The sequence below is a fragment of the Amborella trichopoda genome, chromosome 9 (assembly GCF_054954075.1).
Source record: "Amborella trichopoda isolate Santa Cruz 75 chromosome 9, AtrichopodaSantaCruz75HAP2 v2.0, whole genome shotgun sequence".
In the NCBI taxonomy this organism is placed as follows: domain Eukaryota; kingdom Viridiplantae; phylum Streptophyta; class Magnoliopsida; order Amborellales; family Amborellaceae; genus Amborella; species Amborella trichopoda.
The window spans coordinates 1,624,840-1,648,235 of record NC_142344.1 but is presented as its reverse complement, the minus strand read 5'-3'; the positions used below and the strand labels follow the sequence as shown (position 1 = coordinate 1,648,235).

General features: G+C 34.1%; 1 protein-coding gene across 1 annotated transcript; it reads left to right on the top strand.

Annotated features, from left to right (window-relative positions):
- The first annotated feature begins 14,844 nt into the window (after positions 1–14,844).
- Positions 14,845–19,705, top strand: LOC18437588 (Metal-dependent phosphohydrolase). The gene is made up of 7 exons (XM_006847791.4): positions 14,845–15,042; positions 15,150–15,180; positions 15,298–15,316; positions 15,408–15,505; positions 17,014–17,112; positions 18,029–18,204; positions 19,426–19,705. Exons 1-7 carry the CDS (start codon positions 14,887–14,889, stop codon positions 19,510–19,512), a joined length of 666 nt encoding a protein of 221 aa, XP_006847854.1. The 5' UTR covers positions 14,845–14,886; the 3' UTR covers positions 19,513–19,705.
- Positions 19,706–23,396: the final 3,691 nt, after the last annotated feature.

The following is a 23,396-nucleotide window of genomic DNA, read 5'->3' as shown; positions in this document are numbered from 1 at the left end:
TTATATATGTGTATATTTTTCGGTAACAATTACATTAGTTTCAAGAAAAACATAAAACTTTAGTTCACGATTTAATTAGTCAATAATAAATCAATATTAATACCTTGTTGGTCAAATTGACATAGAAGACGGAGGATAATAAGTTAAGACATTTTTAAAAGTTTAAAAATGATATGATATGGTAACATTTTGTTTCTTTAATTTAAAGACTGAGAAACTTATTTTGGAAATCTCACTTTTCCAAACTTTCCAAAAAAAAAAAAAAAAAAATTGTTCTGAAATTTTTTTAAAAGGGTTTTTAGCTAACCACTTTTTAACTTAGAACAACTGTCTAAGGGACTTGTGGGTCCTTCGATTAGGGAAAGCTTTCTATGTTCTCCCAACATAGAAGTTCTATCCTCCCTTTTATCCAACCGCCCATTTTTGAATGAACGGTTAAGATTGCCCCAATCACAATGTCATGTCTCTACACTATTTTATTTTTATTTTTATTTTATAAACTATTTTGACACAAAATTTTAGACATCCATTCCTCTATTAAACTCGCACTAACGAAAAATATATGTAAAAAAAAATTTCAATAAAATAAAATGAGCAAAATACCCCTAAAAGTTTTAAGGGGTATTTTGGTCATTATATTTTATCGAAAAATTATTGTTAATATTTTTTATAGGTGCGTCCCAATAAGAAGATGGCACGTACCAAATTTCATATTCAAAATATTTGTATTAAAAAAAACTAAAAATAAAATACTTTGAGATGTCGGATCTAAGATTAAACGATGAGTGGCTCTCTTGATAAAAAATAGACGGCTGGATGGTAGAGGGAGGATAGAACTTCTATGTTGTAGAGGGAATATAGAAAGTTTTCCCCTTTTTATATAACCTCTAAAACCTAGAGGTCAAAACCTAGCTCTCAAAACCAGCATATTGTTTCTCCTAAAAAAAAAAAAAACACTAACACATTACGGTGACTTCAGTGATTTCGTTAAACTCTATTTAAAAAAGAAATAATAATAAAAGGACACGGTTTCTATGATTCCACTGACTAGCATGTAGAAATATGGGCCCCTTAATTCTTTACTTTTGTAATAGAATTCAATATTTTTTAGATAATATATAATCGTTAACATGTGCATTATTAATCTGTAAAAATAAATAAAATTTTAAAACTAAAAATGATATTTTTTGGAGAAAATATTTGAGCTGTTGATTTTACTTTTTCTTTAGCTGACTTTTATTTATGGTGTAGATCTACACTTTCTTTGATGGATGGTGTAGATCTCCAAGCCTGCGTAGTAACAGATGCGGGCATGGATGCACCAAATAATTATCCATAATAAAGTGTAATTCCAATTAATAGTTTTATGAGCACCTAAAAGTTACTCTAAATAAAATGAACTTTACAATCACATGAGAGGATCTCTTGAACTCTTATAAGAAAAGGAACATCTTGAGGATTCATCATATGAGGAAATATATTGTGATTTCGCAATAGCATATTGTATCTTGACTCTCTTGGGTGAAAGAGCTACAATGAACGATTTTATTTACGAAATTTCGAATCCACTTAACAATTATCAGATAGCCATTTTCTTTAAACTAAAAGAAGAAGAAGAGAGACTTAGATTTGAGTTCTCCAATGAGATCGCACCCTTAAAAATTTGGGTGCAGTTTGCGTAAGGTTGCAACCCTAAACAATCTCAATAAACGTGCACCCCCAAATCTTATCGTTACATATAATTTTGGTGTAAAAATTTTTAGGATGGCCTCATAATCCATTTTCATATCTATTTATAAAATTTTAGACTTTAAAAATAGTTCAATTCAAGTAGATCTATAAGCACATGAAAATATTGAAAACAGATGGTCCAGATAACATGTTGTAAGATGCACTATTTTTGGGACTCAAAGTCATTTCTTCTTTTCATATTCATACATCTTGATGTTGAGATGATCAATTATATGGATTTATAACTTCAAAAAACATTTTTAGTGCAGATTTTTTGGGTGGACTTTAATTCTATATTTTAAAATTGCAACCTTGTATAAACTTTTTCACAAAAAATATACCATCTATATTCAATCATGGGATGTTATAATTTTCAATACCATATTTGAATGTACTTTTTTTGTTTTCGTTTTTAAAGGTAAGTTGTTTGGTTGAAGAGGTCACATCTCCAAGATTTCAGGTCTTTCAATACCATATTTGAATATCATTTTATTTTTATTTATTTATTTTTTATTTTTTAGGGTAAGTTTCTTGGTTGAAGAGGTCACATCTCCAAAATTTCAGGTCATAAAAATACGCCTAGACTGGATTTTATCCAAGGAAATAAATGGATAGAATGATCCCACAAAAGCATGAAATCTGTTGACCTCCAATAATGGACTAGCTGATAGAGAGGTATCCTTGGCAACTTAACTCAGGTCTTCATGGAAATTTGGGACAGAGTCACAAAGCTGGACACAGTGCTTATCTATTCTTAATTTCCTACGGGGAAGTCGAAATTGATGTAGGGAGAAAATAAATTAGAAAAATAAAAATGAAAATAAAGGTTTTCAGAGATTATACTTTTTATCTAGGTCTCCAAGGCAATCCATTCTATGATTTTTTTTGACAATATCAACTCTTGACTCAATCATCAATTCTCTATTAACAAAGATATGATATCTCCTCTTTTAAATACATTTAAAAGAATAAATAAATAAATAAAATAAAAATCTAACAAAAAATAAACTATCTATCCCTAAAACTCATGTGGATCCGATCAAACTACTTCATTGTAAGCCTTATCCTAACCAAACATAATTTATATTAATCACTTTAAAACCAACAAACCCAATTGTTATCCTATTCATCAAAACAACCGAGGCACCAAAAACTCACGCACCAGAAGATTCAAAGTCCATCATCTTCTATCTCACATGAGAAAAAATATTCTAACCAATAAAAAAACGAAATAACAATAATAAAAATTTAAATTTTCTAATCTTTCTTATTTGCATTAGAAGTCAACCTCACTCTCACTTGTAAAGGAGGGTGGATAGAAGATTACACTTAGAAAAGATGGATAGAAGATTACACTTAGAAAAGACATCTAGCCCTCAATGTTCACAGTGAAAGTGTCATATTATGACGTCTAGAATTCTATTCTTACGAAGATATTAAAGTAACATTAGAAAAATAAAAAAAGCCAAAACAATATGATTCACAATTTTGACTTTTTCAAAGTTTCTCTTTTTATGCGGCAAAGACCCGTATCAATAATTATGAACTTACATATGAACAATTATTTGCATAGGCTCAATTTTATAAAGGCTGAGGTTTCTATAAGGACTAGGCTTTATAAAAATAAAATAAAGCCTCACCCCAAATCCTCGTCTATAAAGTACTCTAGGCGAGGAAAGTCTATGATGGTTTTAAAATCAATTTTCAACATCGCCAATAAAATTTGAAACTCAAAAAATGATGCAGATCTTGCGGATATATGAACACTTATTTTTAAAGCAAAATAGATGGCCTAAATAATTTGTTATAATATACATCAATTTTAGAGCTTAAGATCCTAATTTTTGTACACAACCCTAATGTTCAAGCTGAGATTATCGATCTTAAGGTTTTTTAGTGCTTAAATGGTTATTTTTGATGAATTATGAGGTGAGGTTTACTTATTTTGATAGGGCTGCGGCCCTGTCCAACCATTTTCCAACACTAAATATTTGCGAGTGTATTACTCTTGATAACGTTAATGGAAATTAATGGAAAGGAAATTCAAAAGAAAACAATGGACCTACTCCCTATAGTTACAAAAGAAAAGTGGTTTCCTTGTGAAGCTTAACTTTAGCTAAACAAGAAGGGAGCAAGTAAGTGTCATTTTCCAGTGTTAGTCTTTAACTAACACCAGGTAACAAACTCTCAAAGCTGTCCATTTCCCACTCTTGCCAACCTTGTCTTAAAATGTCAAAGGCTATCCAATTAAGTAATAAAAATAAACCATTTAATTAATCTTGTATGGCTTTTCATGTTTCGTCTAGTGGCTCAAGGCATTTGAAGGTTCCATTGATGTTGCTTCTAGAAACGATGATATTGGGTTCTTAGAAATTTTACTGTGTTTGAAAATCGAATCCGGCCTAGAAAACCAGCCAAGGGCTGGTTCTGAGTAACCGGTAAACCAGTTGGTTCAACCGGTCTAATCGGGCAAATCTCTCCCAATCGCACAAGCGTAAAAAAATAAATAAAACAAATCTAAAAAAAACATGAAAAATACATTTAAAGCATGAGTAAACAAAGAGCGTCCAAATGAAGTTGAAAATTAGTGAAAAAATGGATTTTAAAATATCGATTTGTGCCCAAGTGTATTTTCAAAATCATCTAAAAACGTTGAGAAAATATAAAAATAACAATTTAGGGCCAAAACACATTCTAATCTTTGCCAAATATGATAAAAAATATTCAAAAACAAATTCCTTATTTTTTAGGATTTTATAAAATCTTTTTTGATTTTTTTTTTTTTAAATACTCGGCCAGACCACAAAAACCTTCCAGAACCGTATCAGTCAATCCGTTTCCAGTTTCCAGTTTGCACCTGTTCCAGTGTTTCCAGTTTGCAAACACTGGATGGGACAATGATAACCTCCAGGCCATGTGATTATATCCATGTGCATCATTTTATTTGGTCTTTCTCTACCCTTTAAGTGAAGCTACTGTTCTTCAAGTATGAAGCATGAAATATGAGGCTGTTGAGTTAACCAAGTGTTTCATACTTTGGTTTCGACTCACTGAGTCACTCACGCATGAAACACTGATGGGTCTAGATGATTAACCCGAAAAATCTAGCGAGTCTGACAATTATTTATAGTTTATATACCTCTTTTTTCTTTTTCTTTGTTGTGTGACTCGACCGAGTTGGGCAGTCTTTGGCCTAATCAGCCTCTAACTCTTGCTGTATGACTCAAGTCTATGACCATGATAATCAAAATCCCATTGGTACTGCTTCCTTACTACATTGCTAAAGATGTTTGTACCACAATTATCAAAATTGGATTGAGTGACTCGATCGATTGGACCATTGAGTAGTGTCTTGGCTGATTCAGTCTAAGATAAAAAACAGTTGGGTCGAAAACCTATCAAAACTACTGTTTGACTAGTTTTAGGCGGTTGGACTACCCAAATTTAACCTTGCAACCATCTAACTGAAGCTAAGCAATTTTTTAAATGTATATTTTAATTCTAAACTATTATTTCGATTTTTTTTTACTTGATAAAAATAGCTAACACATTGTCATTGCTCTACTTGATAAAAATAGCTAACTACATTCGTAAACTAATGAAGAACATTTAGTTTAATGGAGTTGCTTACAAAGATACTATTTATTTTTATTACAAGGAGGTCACAATTATTCCTACTCATTAGATGTTAAATCAGATGATTTGGGATGAGTCTTTTTTGTTTGGAACTTTGTATCTATTCAATGACACTCTTATAACTACCCATTGTGAAATTTAAAAGATAAAAATGATTGCGACCGCTTTGTATAAAAACGCAAATGGTTTTTATAAACAATCCTTATTTTTTATTAATTATCCCGATATCTCTCTCTTATTTCAGGCCAAATAATTTAGTCGTAGTTCATGGTTTGACTTATGTAAAATTTGCCTCAAATTTATCTAATTTTTATCATTTCATAGCTATGGCACTTGAGAACATAACACCGAAGGATCATATTATACATTTGCTCCCTCTTAGGAGGATTTCTCAATTGAAAGTTTGGGATAATTTTAGAATTATTAGATGAGTATTTAGAAGAGGAAAGAATTCATATTCGGAGTTCATGTCTACCTAAATTGTAAAATACATAATAATAATAATAATAATAAGAACAACAACAACAATATGATTATTATTATTATTATTATTATTATTATTTAAGTTGGTGGCTAAGTTGAGGAGCATGTAACCCAAATTTTTTGAGGTAAACACACTATCATTTAGGGTTTTACCTAAGAGAGTAAATGTAGTATATGCTGGACGCATAATCTTTTGGCTTTTGTTTGGGCCGAAAAATATATGCATCAACTATGTTTTTTGCTTATTCTCATAAAATAATTATTTCAATGGAATTCATTTCTATTTTTGATTGAAATAATGCCTCCAAAAGTATTTTAATAACGTGTATACCTGTTATATTTATTATTATTACAAGATTACCTCTACGTTTATGTTATTACACATATACCAATTTTTTCAACTTTATTACACTTTTTTTTATAAACAATTGATATGCTAGATTTTTCAAAAACCGAAATCTTCAAAATTTCTAATTTTTTCAAAAATTGAAAATTAAACATTTTTGAATTTTGAAAATCCTAATTTATATGTTTTTTCTCTTTTTTTTTAAAAAAAAAGATAGAACTGGCCAATTTTGATTTTTCAAAAACATAAATGTTCAAAATTTTCGCATGAGAGAGAAAAAGAGGGGATAGATAGAGAGAGTTGGGTTAGAGAGAGAGGTGATAGAGAGAGAGAGTTGGGTTAGAGAGAGAGAGCGGTTTACCTAACTTCATTTTCCCCTTGCTAGGCAAAATAGCGGATGAAACTTTGCAGGAGAATCATAAAGCCTCAAGCAACCAAATTTTGAGAAATTTTCAGAAACGGCAACTGAAGAACGCAACCAATTGTTGATTTAACTGCAAGATAAAAAAAAAACAACATCATTGTTTAATTATCAAACATTTTTTAACTTTGAAATTTCTTTGTTCGCTTTTCATTTTTCAAAGATTGAGAGGAATAATAAACACCATTATTGAGGAAAACAACTTTCATTATACACACAGAGAACCCATGAATCTAAATATTTTGACACCCATGAATCTAAATATTTTGACAATGTCATTAGATTTTGCACAAGATCACCAAAGACTGAGAGAAGAACTGAGATAATTAGCTGGAAAACTAAGAAAAACGGAAGAAACACTCAACAATTAGCCTAAAATCTCGACCGATTTAATGTCAGAAATTTGGGGCTTCAACCTTGGGAACAGTCACATTATGGACCAATACTTCATTGTTGCCTTCACTTCATCGACCTTTGCATTTTCAGGGAGCCTGAATAAACTCATGAGCTTGCCATGGATTCTCTGTACCTTGTGCCACCTATTGTTATATTCGGATTTTCAAAATCCAAAAATTATTAATTTTAGGTTTTTGAAAAACAAAAAATTCTAAACTTCAGTTTTTGAAACACCAAAAAAAAGGCAGATCCATCTTTTTTTAAAAGTGTCGTGAAGTTGACAAACATTTATAGATATATAATAATGGAAACTTGAAAATAATATCGTAATAACGGTAAATATAATAGATATATAAGTTATTTTCTCTTTTATTTTTATTTAATTTTAATAAATAAATTCAATATAAGAATAAAAACTTTTTAAGCTGGACCCGGCCATGGGCCTCCTTTAAATGTTATTATTTTGGTTAGGTAGCTTATATGAAATCAAGGATCTCACTTAGCTATTATTTTTGCATTATCAAGAAATGATCCTCACTAGCTATTGGTCTATTCAACTTTTCATATCATGTAATATTTATTAGTCCAATATTTATCCTCTGGAATAATTTATTTGTGCATGATCCAAAGTTATGGCTATATGTTCCCCCACCAAGTGTGCTATTCAATATTATAACTTCTCTCCTTTTCTCTTACTTTTGTATCTTGTACGTTGTCTCCATGTCTCATCTCTCGCTCTCTCTCACTCTCGTGTGGGCAAATATGTTACACGTGGGAAGCAGGACTCACCCAATGAGAGGGTAAGAGATCTCAATCTTACATTAAAAATAGCTGTTTGGTTTAGCCTCCAAAATATTAAGATCTTTGATTTTGAAGGTTGTCACACTCTCCATTCCCACCGTTAACATATTATGAAAAAAAAAAAAAAAAGACCGTTGCATATTACTTCTGGCCAAAAATGCAATTCTTAAAAACTTTTTAAAATAGGGATCTAGAAAGGAAAATAATTTCAAGCTTTAAAAATAGCATATCTTGTAACATATTATTTGAACCATCAAATGTCTATTGTCCTGCCAAATCAACACTATTTTTAGTATCGGAGCTTCACATTTCTTGCTCGGGGGTGGAGATGACTTTGAGGCCATCACTTAGGTTTCAAACACTGAAACTACATTTTCCGATGAGAAATGAGATGGGACCCTTTGATTTTTGCACGTTTGAGAAGAAAGGAGAAATAAACAATATCAACTGGTGGCCATATGAATTTGGTGAAGATCAGATTAGTAGTGCAAATGTGGGACTCAATTGTCAATTGTGTATGTTTTAAGGAAAATAAGATTGATTGTGATTTCAAGCCATAGAGCATAGTTTTATATATAATCCATTATCTCAAAATCATATTGAGTAAATCAATTTCAAATTTGTTAGGCACGCTGTATTCGGAAGTCATGGAGCATAGTTTTATATATAATCCATCATCTTCCCAATAAGTTTATATATAATCCATCATCTTCCTAAACCAAATCAGGCTGGCTAAATCAATATTTTTATTTTTCATGGGGGAGACAATGTGTCACGCATATTGTATTTGGAAAAGGAAGGTACTAATGAGAGGAATGGAATAAGATTACAAATGGCAAGAAAATTGGCATCAACCAATTATAGAGTGCACACACTTCTGATTTATGTGATTTCAAGAAGTTTTCAAGTTGTGCAATCAACTAACTTTTGTCAGAGGTGGCAATGGGGCCGGTTGGCCCGGTCCGTTAGGCTCTAAAAACTAGGGCTTGGGCTACAAAATGTAGCCTGAGGGCTGGGCAACCATAGCTTAAGGGTAGGGTAGGGCCGGGCCCAAGTCAAGCCTGCTTTTTCTTTGTGTTTAGTCCTTCATTTTTAAAATCTTATTTAGCACGGCCCTGATTAGGCTGGGGCTGGACTTGGGCCAGGCCCTTTTTGGCCCGATCAGGGCTGGCCAGCCCTTTGGGTTCTAGGGCTCGGCTGGGCTGGCCCGGACTGTTACCAGCCCTAACAAGTGTCAATAGTAACTTTTGTAGAACTCTTTTTGATCTCCAATCAATGGGTGCCTTTTTCAAGGATCTAGCTTGCCGGTGATTAAATCTAAGTATTTAGGAATTCAATTTTTTTTAAAAATAATAATATATACATCTAGTGATTAAATCTATGCATTTTGGATCGAAATTGTTTTCCTAAATAGCAATTTTGCCCTTTTAAATTATTATGTGGGTGAATCAGTACGAAGATCTTCGTACCTGTACCCTTGATAGGAAATGAGCCGAGGATGTAGTATTGCGCTAACCAATTAAGCCGGGCTCTTTTCCTTTTTAAATTACTCTGTTGCTTATGCTAAAAAAAAATGACAAAAGTTTCGATTCTCCCATGGGAGCGTTTCTAGAGATTCACTTGCTCGGGAAAGACCTTATTTTGGAGAATTTCTTAGGACCCCAAAATTGGGGATATAACCTCCTCACTACTTCGACAACAAAAAAAGAAAAGAAAATAAAATTCATATGCATTTTAAAATAATGTCTTTATAATGAACATAGACCTTCCAATTTATTTATGGTCAAATCAAACTCAAGATTCTTTTTTTGTTTTTTCCTGTTTTTTTTTTTCGGATGTGGACAACAAAGTTTTTTTTTTTTTTTCTTTTTTGGAATGGTGTGGACGACAAAGTTTCACATGTAAAAATATCATTTTACTTTTTTTTCTGAACAGTAATAAAGAAATTCCATTAAAAAGCCAAAATTGCAAGTGGATACAAATAATAATCACCGGAAGGAAATGATCGATGATTGGTGGACACGTTCTGCGGCAAAAAAATTAGCTTCAGCATTAGCCTCTCAATAGTAATGACCAATATTAACATTTAGAATAGTAATGACCAATATTAACATTTAGATTATGTAGAATGTCTCATATCTCACGAAAGATTATAGTAAGATTCCAATGCATATTGGCTTCAACTTTTACTCCATGCAATGATGTTTGCATAATAACCTTCTATAATCTTACCTCTGTCAAATCCTTGATAGAAGCTTTATCCCTTCCAAGAGCCCTCCACCTTCATGTTCATTTACCGTAGTGAAACTACATGGGCCCGAATACGAACAAATGGTAATGCTCCACATCATCTCTTATCAATCCACTAAAACCAGCGGTATATAGGTTTTCAAAAGAACTTCCATCAAAGTTCGGTTTAATCATCTCTTATCAATCCACTAAAACCAGCGGTATATAGGTTTTCAAAAGAACTTCCATCAAAGTTCGGTTTAACTGAATTAGAAGGTGGTGGAGTCCTTGGATAACCGCAGTTTGATTTGATCTAAAAATATGCAAACTAGCCACCTGTCTTCATACTTGAGGGAGCAAATCGCTGTTAGGATTTAAGAATCCTTTTAGATGCGGAAAGAAGAATCCCAAAAGTTGGACCCTAACAAGATCTTGTACTTATCCAGTTAGAAATAAAATAGGGGAGAGCATTAGCCATAATACGAGAAATAAAGTATGAAACACACACGCCACAAGAACACAAAGATTTACGTGGTTCCCCCCAAGAGGATTACGTTTACGGGTACGGCAAATTGAAATCTATTATACCAATAAAAGTTACATCACAGATTTCGGGATAGAGAGTTACCTTTCTAATATTCAACAAAACCCAATCGGGCAAACCCTTTTAAACCCTCTCTCCCGATTGACATGACTCGTCGATCTTTCATCTCTATTCCACAGCTAAACCAATATTCATGAAGAGACCCATCGTTATTCCATAGCCTAAACCGTTGTCCAGGAAGAGACTATATCTATTTTAGAGCTAAACCGTTGTCCAAGAAGAGACCCTTGAGAGCAACCGAGACTTTTTCTCTCTAAAAGGGGAAACCACACCCAAAATCTTTATAAGAACCACATCTCTACAAGAAACCGCCATCTTAATCTACAAGAAACACATCCATAATATTTCTCTCCGTAGGAAGCTCTCTTCTCTCTAAAGGGAGACATCGCCTTTGGAGCATAAGAGACCCAACATCTCTCTTTAGAGGAATCCATAGGAAACTCTCTTCTCTCTAAGGGGAGACCTTGCCTTTGGAATAGAGGAGAGCCAACTTCTTTCTTTAGATGAATCTGTAGGAAGCTATCTATCATCTCTCTAAGGGGAGACATTGCCTCTGGAACAGAGGAGACCCAACCTCTCTTTAGAAGAAGCTACATTTCCCATATGGTGACCCAAATAGAGCACACAAATTCTCTGTACTTTCATCACACACACACACACACATATAAGGTTAGAAATCCACATCAAATATGAAACTTCCCATAGAAGTTACATATATCTCAAAACAAAGAGTTCTAATCATTTTGGATTTTTATTTCGTTTAAAAAACTTATCAATATCAATCTCAATCCCACATAATATGAGATTTTCTTAGGTGGGTGATTTTGGATATCACCCTATCGAACAATCCCTTGTATGTATCATGAGAGTATGTGTGCTAAAGGAAAAATTAAAAAATGCCTTTCCCTTGGACCACATCTCAGCTAAGGATGGACATATAAGCCACAATGTTCACGTTCAAGATATGAATCCAAACTAGCTTAACCTCCACTCTCTTTTGACTTCACATTGTTTTCTTTGCTCTATAATGAATTCTCTAATGTTTTCCACTGGCGGTGTTGTTCTTGTTTGGAACGCACAATATTTGTTATGAGTATTATTTTTAAATTTTGTTTTTAAAATAAAAAGTTGAAAATGATTATATGAGCCGATTGGGATGGTTGGCCTGGATTGAAGTTGAAAGAGACGAATGGCTAGATTTGTGTTAATAAAATTTTTTTTGAAAATACGGCTGCAATAGACCACAAAATTTACACACACCTAGGTCTCCTCTCCATGCACAATTTTTTTAAAAAAATAGAATTGCGCAAAAAATTTAGAGTAAGTGAGTCCACCGCTCTTGGCCATCCAAATCATCTCTTCTTCTTCAATCCAGGCCATCGGGACTATACTATACCAGAGGCCCATTAGCCTATATGACAATCTTCTATGAAAACAAAAAGAGAGAGAAATCATTGCTAATGTCCTTCTTTTTTCTTTTTTTTTTTTTAATTTTTAAAATCTAAATTTTTCACACAAAATGCCTATACCATTTTCCCCTTGGTTTTTTAAATAAGTGTTCATACCTCCACAAGATCCGTACTATTTTTTGAGTATCAAAATTTATTGCCAGTGATGGAAATTAAATTTAGAGCCATCACGGACATATCTGTCGCTGAAAGTACTTTCTATACTAGGATTTGAGATGAGAGTTTATTTTGTTTTCAGCCTAGGCCTCATAGGAACCTCATCCTACTACTCCGCATTGCTATGGACTAGGTCTATAGCAGCAAGAACCTTTAAAATTTGACATACAAACTTGAGTTCGGCACGACGGAGCAAATGGAAATATGCTCCCATAGGAGCATCAAATCCTTTCACTTCGCCACAAAAGATTGTAATGTGGGCATTGGGACATCCAATTTATTGACTACTCCAACTTGGCCCTCTTTTTATAGCCCCAAGTGTGGATGGTTTGGGCATCTAATAACCCAACAACCTTCACACCTGTCTTTTTTTCTGTAGTCCAAAAGGACTGGCTAGACCATAGTTATCAAGGTCAGTGTGACCTGGTGGTCCAGCCAGTTGCATCGTTGACCGTTGCCTAGGCTGTTTGCTCCGCAGTAAAAATAAGGTCAGGTAAAAACTCGTCGTAATCAATATTTGACTGGATTTTGTTAGCTTGAAGTATTGGTTTTGATTAATTCATCCAACAAAGTGGAAGATTCTTTCATAATATTTATATTTTTAAATTATTATTTATTTTTTAATATTTTAAAAATCTTGTCAAACGAGTTCAACTGACCGGTTTTTATTGGGAGAAAAGTTTATATAGAGCCGAGGCTCTAAACAATCAAATTACAGCCTGCCTCAAAAATTCTATTAGAAGAGGTTGTTTTAATACTCAAATATACTCAAATTGATCATCTCAACATCAATATGCGTGGACATGAGAAAAACATGGATTTCAAGTTTTGAAAATAGTGTATTTCGTTATGCATTTTTGGACCATCGAGTTTCAAGATTTCATAGATCTGTCGATCGACACTATTTTTAACGCTTTAAAATTTATAAATAACAATGAAAATATATTTTAAGACTATTATAAAGATTTCCAATATTGAAACCACATTTTTCGACAGCATTTGAAGGTAGGCTCTAATTTGATTGGTTAGAGCCTAGACTCTATACAAACGGCACCCTTTTAGTAAACTAAATCCCTTATCAATTCTATGACCTAGTTGAGTCCGAACTACGGACTCTAGACATTATTTGATGTCCAAAATGCTTCATTTCTTTCAAAAAAAGTTGTCTAGGCATTGGATGTCTATACGGCTTCTCTCTTCTAAAAAGTTTACAATCATCCGACCATGGTTGAAAATATATTTTTTAACTTAATTTTATTTATTAAAATAAAATGAAAGTAAATTTTTTTCCCTTTTCAACATCACATAAATCGTAAAAGAAGGTTGCGGTATGTTCAAAGCGGAGTCTCTAAACAATCAAAGTAAAGTGTACCTTCAAATAGTATCTAGAAATGTGGTTTTAATATTGGAAATCTTTGTGATAGCCTTAAAATATATTTTCATATCTAATTATAAAATGGGTACGGTTTGTATAGAGCGGAAGCTTTAAACAATCAAATTAGAACCTACCCTCAAATAGTAGCGAAAAATATGGTTTTAGTATTGAAATTTTTTATGATAGCCTAAAAATATATTATCTTTAATTATAAAATTTTAAGATTAAAAAATAGTGTAGATTGAGCGGATCTATGAAAATCTTGAAAATTTTGACGGTCCAAAAATGCGTTACAACAATATGCACTATTTCTAAACTTGAAATCCATTTTTTTCTTGTTTCCATGCATCTTGATGTCTAGATGATCAATTTGATGATATTTGAAGATCAAAACAACCTCTTCTAGTGAATTTTTTGAGGTATACTCTAATTTGATTGTTTAGAGCCTAAGCTCTATATAAACGTTTCCTTTATAAAATTTAAAGCTTTAAAAGTGGTAGAGATAAAGTATATTTATGCAAACTTGAAAATTTTGAAAATTGACGGTCCAAAAATATATTACAAGATATATCATTTTCAAAACTTGAAATCTATTTTTTTTTGGGAATAGTTTCTATGGTCCCCCTACAGCATAGAAGTTCTATATTCCTCTTATCTTCCAGCAGACCAAGAGAGTTACTCATCGTTTGATCTTAGATCTGACGTCTCAAAGTATTTTATTTTTAGTTTTTTTATACAAGTTGTATGAATATGAAATTTGGTACGTGCCATCTTCTCGTTGGGGCGTACCTATAAAAAAAATATTAAAAATAATTTTTCGATAAAATATAATGATCAAAATACTCCTTGTAACTTTCAAAAGTATTTTGATCATTTTATTTTATTAAAAATATTTGTTTTATCTTTTTTACTAGTACGAGTTTAATTGAAGATTGGAAGTCTAAAATTTGATGTTAAAATAATTTATAAAAAAAATTATAAATAAAATAATGTAAAGAAGTGATATTGTGATCGGGAATAATAGAAAGCTTGCCTTTTTTTTCTTTTTTTTTTTCTCGTATTCATGCCTCTTGATCTCTTTTAGTAAAATTTTAAGAACCTTTCCCACCACGAAATCCCCAATGTCCAAATACCAACATTGGTCTCTGGCGGCGATGGGTGCAATAATTAAGGCCCAATGTCACTGTGAGAGAGGGAGAAACTCATTTCAGGGAAAAGAGTAAAGAGTTTGAGAGAGAGATGGGAGAGGTCGTAAGAAGAGCAGAGGAGCTGGTTCAAAGGATCATGCGGGGTTGGGACGCCTCACACGATGCATTCCACGCTTTTAGAGTGAGAAACCTTGCTCTCTCACTAGCATTACAAGAGAACTTGACATCTCCGGACACACTTGAGATAGTAACTCCAATCCACCACCTTCTCATTTCCAGTCCTTGTTTCTCTCTCTGGGATTTCCATCCCCATGTAGTAGATTATCCACTCCCTGTGTTGTTTATTGCCTGCAGATCGAGCTTGCTGCTCTGCTTCATGACATAGGTGGACTTCTCGCTCTTCCTCTCTCTCTCTCTCAATTGAAAATGGTTGTTTATTTTGGAATTGTTTCATTCTTTTGTGAGCTTAATTAGAGGTTTCGTTGATTCATTGGGTTTGCAGGGGACTACAAATATGTGAGGTGGGTGATTTTCTTTATGATCGTTCTTTTTTTTTTTTTTGCTTTTTTCTTGTTTGGGAAATTGTTTTGGGTTTTCTCATTTGATGTTTAGGGATGCTTCTGATGAGAAGATGGTAGAGAGATTTCTGGAGGAGAATGGGGTTGATGATTGGAAGAGGGAAAAGATAGTGGGCATCATAGATGCCATGGGTGAGCATTTACCTTCGTGAAATTTTGGTTTTGAAGCTAAAGATTGAAAAGTAATAATTGCTAGTTTTGTGTTTGTTTTTATGCTTTCCCATATTGCCATGCATGATCAAAGGAAGCAGAAATGGTTCTCCATTTTCATCCTCTTATTTAAAATTATATGCTTAAAAGAAAAACAATAATCTTTTCATTGTGTGTGTGTGTGTGTGTGTGTGTGTGTGTGTGTGTGTGAGAGAGAGAGAGAGAGAGAGAGAGAGAGAGAGAGAGAGAGAGAGAGAGAGAGAGACTCTTCTATGATAATATATAATTAGTGAGTACAGCCCTAATGAACGAAGGACCAAGCGCTCCTAAATTCTGGTCAATGAACATCAATGAGTGAGCTGGTTCTGTGATATAAGGTTTAAGAAGATGCTTACCTACTAGCAAAGTATCTGAATAAAGATACACCTCCTACACTCCTAGTGTAGTATCAAAGATGCAACTTCAAAGAAATTGTTTTCTTGTTGTGCCTTTGGGACCAACATCTGTCCATTCTTTGATTGGATGGTTGGTAGTGAGTTGTCTATGATGTTTCAAACTAGTGTAGTTATTCTCTTCCCGCTATAATTAGTATGTAACATTGTTGTCGGTTCACTTCTAACCATTTGATAAAATAGATCCAATGGGACATTGGCTTCTAGATACATATATCTTATCATATGGGGACTTATAGAAAGCTCGTATTATCTTAGTTTCCCTTCATGGCCTGCCTCACTTTGAACAAAACTAATCTATTTAGCAATGCCCTAAATCTCAGCTAAATCAAATGTTATTTACTTTTATGATCAAGTTCCAGTTTTTAGAAGAGTCAAATAATTCAATCCCGACCAGTTAAGCTATCCCATTGTCCACTATTTTGCATAAATTCACACTTTAACAGCAAACAGTTTGACCTATCTGGGAAAAATAGCCATCAATTTCAATGTTTGTGACTTCCAATGTTTGAAACTATGAAACATCTCAGGAGGTGAATAATTTCGGGGACTGAATTTTGCGTGAAGTCAAGGTGATGGGTGTTTTGTTGAAACTAATTGTTTAAAGACACCAGAGCTGTGTTTTCTTGGTTTGCTTTGGAAAATTTGTATTTTCTATTGTATTATTGACATTGTGCATATGCCTTTCACTAATAACACTTCCTCATTAAAATTGTTTTGAATTTGATCTTCTCCCTTAAGAAAGCAGTCAAGGCTTAATCTTTTATTAAGTTTGCTAAACAATTTTTAGACTTCTTTGTTAATTAGTCTAAATACACGCTGGGTACAATTATCGGAAAAGAGTATGAGTTGTGATGATTATGAATCTAAGTCTGAGTATTTGGGCATTTTATTTTATTTTACTTCTTTTTAAATTTTTATCATCAAAGGCAAGCGACAATGTTATCAAATGTAGCTCGATGATAAATAAGTGCATGTTAAAGAATGAAATGGGAAAACCTTGCCAATTTTATTAGGTACCAACTCATGTTCTTTCAGGTTTTAAGAACGAGATTTCTGGAGTTTCATGTAATAAAAGTCTTCCAGAGTTTGGGGTGGTGCAAGATGCTGATCGCTTGGATGCAATTGGGGCCATTGGTACGCGTTCTATATCATTCTCCTGTGTTATCATAGACATCTGTTTGAAACATAAAGGCTGTTTTTAGTTCATGACATGTTTTCTGAGTATGTCATAGTAGTCATGTACTTATAGGGATAATCCCAAATGCACCTATTCTAGTACGTCCACCTTCCAAAGTCCATCTTGGAGAAGGATTGAGGATCCAAATCTTCATAGGTCTATGATCTTGACCATTATGATCATGAATCAGAAAAAAAAAAAAAAAAAAAAAGGAAAATTTTGAGCCTTAAAAGTGGTTCATCTGGTATCCTTTATTTTGGGGCCATTTGTCTTAATTCTTCAAAGATCATCAGGCCAACACTATTTTTAGAGCTCCAAATTCATGGATCTGTAGTGGAAATGATTGCAGTGATTTAGGACGTGTTTCAGGTCCTAAATCCCTTAAAAACTGTGGCGGATGAATGAGTTGGTGAACTCACCGAAAATTTATTGATTGTTTAATGCTTTTCTTGTCAGCTTTTTTACAGTCTTTTACTGAAGTTCTTTACTTATAGAACTTTTTGAATCTATTTTCTTTTTGCGGCCTCCCTGAGCTATGTCATTCACAGCCAACTTATGTGATTCAAATATCAAATCAACTTCAAGTGTGCTTCTTAGACTTCTTCATGCATGGGCATTTTGCTCGTCTTACAATAAAAAGAAGAAAAATGAAGAACCATTTATATGAAATTAATTACTGGTACAATTCTCAAACTATTTGAATCCAGTGCATCTTGGCAAATTTGGTGCTCCTAGTGGATACCATGGAGTTTATCTTTGATAACCTCACTAGTCATTTTGGTGTAGTTTTTTCTGGTGGGGGGATTTCTTTCTGAGAATTTTCTAATTTAATATATTTGAAGTAAATCTGATACTTTTGTTCGATAAACTCAGGAATTGCTCGCTGCTTCACATTTGGTGGAAATCGGAACAATGTGCTGCATGATCCCGAAATCAAACCTCGGTTGGAACTCTCAAAGCAAGAGTATATGAAGAAAGATGAGAAGCAGACTACTCTGAATCATTTCCATGAGAAACTTCTGAAGCTCAAGGACCTAATGAAAACAGAGGTAAAACATGAAACTACCTTAAAGTAGAGAGCAGTGTTCAAAAGATAGGTACTCGGACGTTGGCTGAGGCGAGTTATTCGATCAAGTTCGAGTAAATCGGCCGAGTTCATGTCACGTTTAAAAAAAGAAATAACAAAATCTAATAATTTATATATACAATGCGATACTTATCTATATCAGTAACAGTCAAGTAGCACACTGGTGAATGGATATGGGGCATCTTCAATAGGTTCTGTATCATTTCCTGCCCGTTGCACGATGGGGCTTATTATTATTATTTTTAATAATATAAGAAACATCCAGTTTTCTATTCAATATTGGGACATGGGACTGCCGAGCATGCATAATAGCCAAAAGAGCATCTCGACTGTGTGAATATGGTTTGGCATATATAATATACATATAAAATCGGAACATAGTACTTGGCCTCGCCCATAGGCCGATGCCGAGTAACTTGGCCGAGTCCGAGTCTACTCGGCCAAGTCCAAAAGCAATGATAGAGAGTAACTCTTAATGAACTTTCAGGGTGTGTGGGAGTATAGAAATGAGGCATTATAGTTAGGATTCAATACTTTTAGTTTATGGTGCTTCTGAAATAACATAAATTGCACTTGATGCATGAGGTTTTTTTTCTGCACACTCGACATACTTTTGGTGATTCAAAAGCTGTTTAAAGAAAGATTTCAAATGTTGTACTGATGGATACTTTTATCATTTGGTAATTGAATGCAAGGGAAAAATTTTAGACAGTTAAAAGAGTGCAAGCATGTAATATCTTTGACCGGTGATCTGAACTAAGATATTTTGTGTGGTGGTTTTATCATGCTTGTGTTCTCTTTCAAGAACCATTCCCTTTTGCTATTTTAGTTCCTTTGAAATTATTTTATGTTGTGGGAACTGCATAAGATAAAGGACTGGTTTGAGAGAGTTACCACTACAAAGAGAAGTGAAGGACCTAAGAGGGAGATGGATTCCTTAAGAGCTTTAGGTGGATACGAAGAGGGCAAATAAAGAGAGCAACTTGGGTTTACTATCCCAAATTTTGCATCTCATTCTCCTGTCCCAGTGGTGATGCATGCTAAACATTTATTTTCGTATTGATGTTTACAAAATTTGACTTATTTTATGTCCGCCAAAAGCTTAATTATTTAGTCCTGGTTCATGTTTTGTTATTTTAGTTCACTCTCTTATATTTATTGATGCAATTTGTAATTTTATCAGGCCGGACGTAGAATGGCAGAAAAAAGGCACAAGTTCATGCAGGACTTCTTATCAGAGTTTTATGAAGAATGGGATGGCAAAGCTTGATCAAGAGAAACATAGGGAGGGTATGTATTATTTTTTGTTACCGATTCTGTATTTACCTTGTTGAAGGGAATGCTACAGAACTTATTATGTATCTAAGCAATAATAGCCAATACTCTTGTTTTGTGAAATTTGTAATGCCCGGTTTGGATGCTAACAATAATATCAAAGTATGTCTGCTCACTTTGTTGGGCAACCTTGAACATTTGTATTTATTTTGGGGAATATAGTTTTTTCTAGTCATAGAGTAGGGTTATAAAATTGGGATTGTATACTATACGATCATTTATATTCAGTATAAAAACGTCATAATCTTATCTAGCCGTTATATATGAAATTCGACAAGCTTGGAGAAGCATGAGAAAGTCTGTTTTTTTTTTTTTTTTTTTTTTTTTTTTTTGGGCATGGTCAATGCTACATCTCCAATAACGTGATTTCAAATTTAACAGCAAAAAATGATTGTTATCTGTTTGTATTAAACATAAATGATCTTAATATATATTTTTCCTATAAAATTAAGCTTCTCAATGAGAGTAAGTTAGGGTTGTTGAAATGAAAAACAATTCACAAAACAAGAAAAAAGAAACAAATACAAAAGAAAGAGACAACCAACCACAACGTAAAGATATACGTGGTTCGGCAACCTGTCTACGTCCACGTGAAGATGATAGCTTCTTTACTGGCAATGGAGAATAGGGTTACAATAACTCTCTTCCTCACGCCTCTCTTTGCTTTTGTACTACAAAGAAATTTCTGTTTTTCCTTATCCTTAAAAGAACCCCCATTGCAACAATATATATAGTCCCAGGCAGATGGTATAAGTTACCAAAATACCCAATGTACGGATCTATTTCGAGCTTTTAACAGCTCTCCGGAGTCGTCCCTTTGACTCCACCTTGACAGATCTATTTCTTTAGAATGCAAGACATCAATCCTCAACAATCTCTACCTTGGCTTGAATTGTGTCGAGCCAGTCTGAAGATGTCTTTATCTCTGTACCTCTATAAAGGTAAGCGACTGCACTCTCACCTGTCATGGGGTACTTTTCTCACTTTCAACAATGAGTGACATTAAACAAGTCCAAGCAAAGCTTGAACTTCTCTTTAGTGATAGGCTTTATAAGTATATTTGCAGGGTTATCATTTGTATGAATTTTCTTCAAGTGAATGATTTCTTCTAACACAAGCTCCTTGATCTTGTGCAACTTTACATCAATGTGCTTTTTCTTTACATGAAACACTTGATTCTTTGCAAGATTTATGGCACTTTGACTATCACAATGCAGCACAGTACCTTCTGGCTCCAACCCTAACTCATGAACCAAACCATTCAACCATATCGCCTCCTTTGCAGCTTCAGCTGCTGTCATGTACTTTGTCTTTGTCGTAGACAAGGCAACTGTGGATTGAAGTATTGCCTTCCATAAAATAGGTCCACCCGCTAGTGTGAATGCATACCCTGTAGTACATCTCTGCTTGTCTAAATCACCAGTATAGTCGAAATCGATATATTCCACTAGTTCTGTAGAGTTTCTATTCCTACTGAACATAATTTCGAGGTTTGACATCCCGCTCAGATATTTGAAAATCCACTTAATTGCATTCCAATGCTCCCTACGAGGATTACTCATGTATCGACTAACAATACTGATAGCATGAGATAAATCCGACCTGCTACAAACCATAGCATACATGAGGCTTCCAATTGTGCTAACATATTGCACCAGAGACATCTGCTTTATCTCCTCATCCGCAGGGGGACACTAACGTTCAGATAACTTGAAATGACTCGCCAATGGAGTGCTGACTGGCCTGATATTTTCTATGTTGAAATGCTCCAGCGCTTTTTCAACATACTTTTTCTGAGTTACCTAGAGTTTACCTGCACTTCTATCTGTATGAATATCCATACCAAGGATCCTATTAGCAGCCCCTAGATCCTTCATATCACACTCAGAACTTAACATAAACTTGAGAGATGTTATGTCATATGCATTCTTGGCAGCGATGAGCATATCATCAACATAAAACATCAAGAGAATGAAGGAATTATCATCAAGAACTTTAAAATAAATATAACAATCATACTCGCTTCTTGAATAGCCCATCTGCACCTTGAAAGAGTCGAAGCGCTTGTGCTACTGCTTGAGAGATTATTTAAAACATTAAAGCAATCTCTTGAGCAAGCAAATTTGATATCCTTTTTTATGCACCTTGAAGCCTTCAGGTCGCTTCATAAAGATTTGTTCCTCCAGATCACCATGAAGAAACATTGTCTTCACATCAAGTTATTCTAGCTCCAAATCAAACATGACTATTAAAGCAACTAATACCCTTATTGAAGTGTGCTTGACAATCAGAGAGAATATTTCATTGTAGTCTACTATCTCTTTCTGAGCGTAGCCCTTTGCTACAAGCCCAGCTTTGAACCTCTCACATTCCTTTTCTGTTGATGTGTCTTTCTTCTAAAAGATTCACTTGCACCCAATCACTTTCCTTCCCTTGAGCCTCTCGACAAGCTCCCAAGTCTTGTTCTTTTGCAGAGACTCCTTCTCCTCTATCATGGCTGTCATCCATTTATCACTCTGTGCATCACTCAGAGCATTTTCGAAACAGGAGATTTCCCTAGTACATGTTAGCTTCATCATATGCTTTTCTTGTTTTTTTCATCTTTATATCCTCATTTGTTTTCGTGCAGTCTCTCTTCATATGACATTTTTGCAGTAATAACAAGTAAACTTGTCATTCCCCTTTGATTTTAACCGACTTCTGCTTCCAGACCTCTTTTGATTTGATGTGCCCCTTTCATGACTCTCTTTGCGTTTTCCAAATAAACCTTCTCCTTGAGATTTAATACTGCGAGTCTTCTTTATTGTCTTGTTTGACAAAAGAGTAGCAGTGACTTCGTCTGTCTCAAGAGTCTCCTTCCTGTACAGTAGAGTCGTAACCAAGTGATTGTATGATCTTGGAAGCGAAGCCAACAAAAGTAGGGCTTTGTCTTCATCTTCGATTTCGATCTCAAGGCTTGTTAACTGGCTTATGATCCGTTTGAACTCGGTGAGATGTTCAAGCAGATCTGTGTCTTCTTCCTCCTGAAGAGAATACAACTGCTTCTTCAAGAACTACTTGTTCTTCAAAGATTTCGTCATGTAAATACTCTCGAGGTTTGTCCAAACCTCCGGAGCAGTTTTTAGGGCCACCACATAATACAAGGCATCATCTGATAGATTTAAATGAATCACACTTACCGCCATTTCCTCAATCTCTTGCCACTCTTCAGCATCTATCTTTGTTGATTTCTTCGATATCCCTGGCAAAGCTTTATCTAGACCTTGTTGTATCAAAGGATTTTTCATCATTCGTCGTCAAAGAGTGAAGTTGTTCTTTCTATTAAACTTCTCAATGTCATACTTGACGCTTGATCCCTTTCTTGCTATCGTGGTAGAAAACCCTAAAAAGTGGAATAACCTGGTAGGCTCCGATACCAATTTGTTGAAACGAAAAATAATCAACGAAAACAAGAAAAAAGAAACAAACACAAACGAAAGAGACAACCAACTACAACGCAAAGATATATGTCGTTCGCCAACATGCCTACGTCCACGGGGAGATGAGAGCTTCTTTACTGGCAATGAAAAATAGGGTTACATTGACTCTCTTCCTCACGCATCTCTTTGCTATCGTATTATAAAGAAATCTCTATTTTTCCTTAACCCTAAAAGAACCCCATCACAATAATATACAAAGTCCCATGTAGAAGATACAAATTATCAAAGTACCCTATGTATGGATCTATTTTGGGCTTTTAACGGCCTTCTAGAGTCGTCCCTTTGACTCCACTTTGACAGATTTATTTCTTCGAAATACAAGACATCAATCCTCAACAAG